The sequence below is a fragment of the Triticum aestivum genome, chromosome 3D (genome assembly GCF_018294505.1).
Source record: "Triticum aestivum cultivar Chinese Spring chromosome 3D, IWGSC CS RefSeq v2.1, whole genome shotgun sequence".
Taxonomy (NCBI): Eukaryota; Viridiplantae; Streptophyta; class Magnoliopsida; order Poales; family Poaceae; genus Triticum; species Triticum aestivum.
Window position 1 is genome coordinate 114,744,968 of NC_057802.1, and position 3,196 is coordinate 114,748,163.

General features: G+C 50.5%; 1 protein-coding gene across 1 annotated transcript; it reads right to left on the bottom strand.

The window, feature by feature from the left end:
• Window positions 1-496: 496 nt before the first annotated feature.
• LOC123074307 (late embryogenesis abundant protein EMB564) lies at window positions 497-1,359 on the bottom strand. The gene is made up of 2 exons (XM_044497187.1): window positions 1,084-1,359; window positions 497-995 (listed from the first exon to the last, which is right to left on the bottom strand). The coding sequence occupies exons 1-2, from the start codon at window positions 1,283-1,285 to the stop codon at window positions 865-867; spliced, it is 333 nt and encodes a 110-aa protein (XP_044353122.1). The 5' UTR covers window positions 1,286-1,359; the 3' UTR covers window positions 497-864.
• Window positions 1,360-3,196: the final 1,837 nt, after the last annotated feature.

Here is a 3,196-nt window from a genome sequence, read left to right on the forward strand (position 1 = left end):
ATATTACTCCACCGAATTCTGTCACTATGTTATTTGGGATATGGCTCACTGGGATTGAGCCTGAATTAGCGAGACATATTCGTGTTGGAGTTTGCGCTTTGTTGGGGACTATCTGAACTTGCAGAAATGATAAACAGAACATCACGTATTCACTTTTTGCAGGTCGTACATGGTCGCTACTCCGATGGAGTCAGGGAATGGGAGATGGTAGCTCGGGATATCTTCAACCGGTTTGGATGGCGGTCATGTAATAGGATAGGCAATTAGTTTACCTATCTATCTTTAGCCAGCCGGTTGTGGCGTCTTATCTTGGCTAGTCTGTGTGTCCAGACTCTTTAGCTCTGTGTGAGCTGTCGTTTTATTACTTTTTCAGTAGGAGACTCTGAAACCTTGTTGGAACCTTTTTTTTCATTAATAAGAGGGCCGTATACATCACTCTGATGCAGAGGCCGGGGAGAACCCCTTTCAAAAAAAAAGGAAAGAAGTTAGTGCGTAGTTTTCGCAGACACGACCACTATTTATCAACTTATATAAGTATATCCGGGGATCATTGGCTACAGAACGTACATCCATGCCAAAATTTTGCAGCCAGGGTACATCGATTACGATCGAGCTACACATATAGAGGGGCTACGGCGGCTACAATCCGGGGACCAAAATTTTGTAGCCAGACGTACGTACCGCGCGCATGTCCGTGCGAACACGAGGACATGCATCAACGCTACTACGTACTCTACATCCTTCAACCTAGCCTACTACCGCGTACATCCATAGCACTACGTACTAACTACAGTGCAGTACATACACACGTACGATATATAGGAGGACCGGCCTGTGAGGCCTTACATCGTCTACCACGCTCGATCATTCGCGCCCGAGATCCTTCTTGACCTCCTCGAGCTTCTTCTCGTCCGGCTCGATCACCACCCCGCCCTCACCCTCGGCGCGCTCGTTGCCGGAGCCGGTCGCACGGCTCAGCCCGCCCTTCTTACGCCCTGCAGCACGCATGCACAGCAGCACAAGCAGATCAACACAAAGTTAGAGCAACACCAGATACGCCAACGCATGAACGCACGCACGTACCTTCTGCGAGGCGCTCCTGCGCCTCGAGGGTCTTGCCGCCGGCGCCGCTCTTGATGACGGTCTCGCCCTCCTCGCGGGCGCGGCGGTCCAGCTCTGCCCGGATCTCCGGGTCCTGCAGCTCCGGCGCCTTCTTCACCTGCTGTGTCTGGATCTCCGAGTCCTGCACCTCCGGCTCCGGCGCCTTCTTCACCTGCTGTGCCATTGCTCGCGGTCTGCTCGTAACAAGTCTTCGAAGTCTGCCTCCGCTAGCCTGCTGCTATGCTCTGCTTCACCGGAGAGCGGAGTTCCGGCCACTTATATAGGTCGTGAACGGCGGTGCGGTCCGTATACGTGGACGGTGCATGCTGCCGGCCGTGGTGCGCTGTTACCGCTGCCTTTCACCCCGGGCCGGCGTGGCAAACATGCATGGGGCGCGCGCCACGTTTGATGGGAAGTGATTTCTCGGCGAGCACGTAGCGGTGACCGTGGTCAAACGTCGCCGTAAGTTCATGCGCCGGGGACTCACGTGGAGGCCCTTCTGGTAGCCAGCACATTGCACGCTACTGTTTCGTGTGCTGAGGCAGTCGGTAGATCATTTGGTTTTGCATCATCGGCTTCAGCACGTTGGGTACTTTCGTTGGTCGTGAAGCATGACGGGCGCAAGGATGACAGTTTGTTTTTTGCTGGAGCTACTCCATAAACAAACTGTTCACAACTGCATAGAGGTGACGCAGGGAAAAAAACTACTTACCCCTTCGTCTCTCCTCTCAAGTGAACACACGATTAGGGTTCCTGCCTCCTACCACCGGTGGTGCCATCGATTTGCCTCGTCTGGCCTTAGAGCCATGAGGCGTGATGAATTTTGGCCCTTGCCGATGGGAGGACTTCGTTTTCAAATGTTTCTTTAAGATTTGCTAGGGTTTGTGTCATGCTTATGATGACGAGACGGCGACGGCTTCCTAAAGATGGAATAAGGTTCTCCCGTCTAGCCCTTGTCCCGGTGGAGTGTCTACCGTCGTCGGAGGACGTGTGGAGGTGTGCCTCCGAAGGATCTCACAGGATTCGGTCGGTGGTTGCCTTTAGTGAATCTGCTTGGATTCGGTCTTTGTTTGTCTATGTTCGCATGTCTTCATTTGAATTCTTTTGAACTACGCTTCTCTTTGTTAGAGGCATGTTTTAAGAAACTCTTTTGCAAAGTATGGTCTACGTGTTAGTAGCCAACTCACTACACGTGCAAGTCAAAATTGATGTATCATGTATGAGACTTATGGTGCCTATGGTTTGCAAGTCGAAAAACCTCGGTGGCTTGGGCAACAAGAACGTTGCACTCTTCAGCGAGGCACTAAGGCCTATGTGGTTATGGTTTGAATGGACGGCTCAGTCTAAACCTTGCGCTGGAACGAAACATCTGACGACGAGGAATTCTTTCCTGCTTCAACTATGTTCACCGTCGGTGACGGGGACACGACACTCGTGGGCTACGCTCTGGAGTCTGGAGTGCATTGCGCTAACCATCTTCTACCAAACGAAAAAACATCACTGTAAAAGCTATGCTATAGAACCATAAAATGAATAAATAGATATCTCACGTTAGGACCATCGATTCGGCTGCCCAAGTAGAGGAGTTCATCAAGCTTTGGTTGATGATCAGAGAGGAAAGCTCAATCCTATGATAAGGAGCAAGTTTAATGGCGTTGGACAGGAAGCGAAATCTACACGACAAGGTCGGCATACAAGGCGATATGTTCTGGTTTGTATAAAAAAACTATTTCCAGTTCATTTGGAAGGCTCGATCAAAGAACGAGGTCAGATTAGACAGCTAGTTAGTGATGCATGATCGACTGCTCACTTCGGACAGGCTCCTTCGTCGGGTTGGGACGGGAGTGGAATTGGCTCCATGTGTTGTGTTTTACGCTGAAACGGAGGTCCACCTTCTCCTTTCTTGCAGCTTTGCTCGTCAGGTATGGCACGACCTGGCATCATGGTTGGGTGCCATGGTTTGGTTCCAACAATAGAGATTCAAATAACCAAGGTGACTGGCTGGTGAAGGCATACTAGATCATAAATTTCAAAACTTTGAAGACCGAAATTTGACGTGATTATTTTTTTAGAGTGAATTCCGGTTTTTACCCCC

What these genes read in the sequence shown, in the direction of transcription:
- LOC123074307 (XM_044497187.1), bottom strand. Translation starts at nt 1,285, where the DNA reads ATGGCACAGCAGGTGAAGAAGGCGCCGGAGCCGGAGGTGCAGGACTCG. An exon ending in GCAGGAGCGCCTCGCAGAAG is followed by an intron (nt 996 to 1,083) that starts GTACGTGCGTGC and finishes TGCGTGCTGCAG; the next exon opens with GGCGTAAGAAGGGCGGGCTG.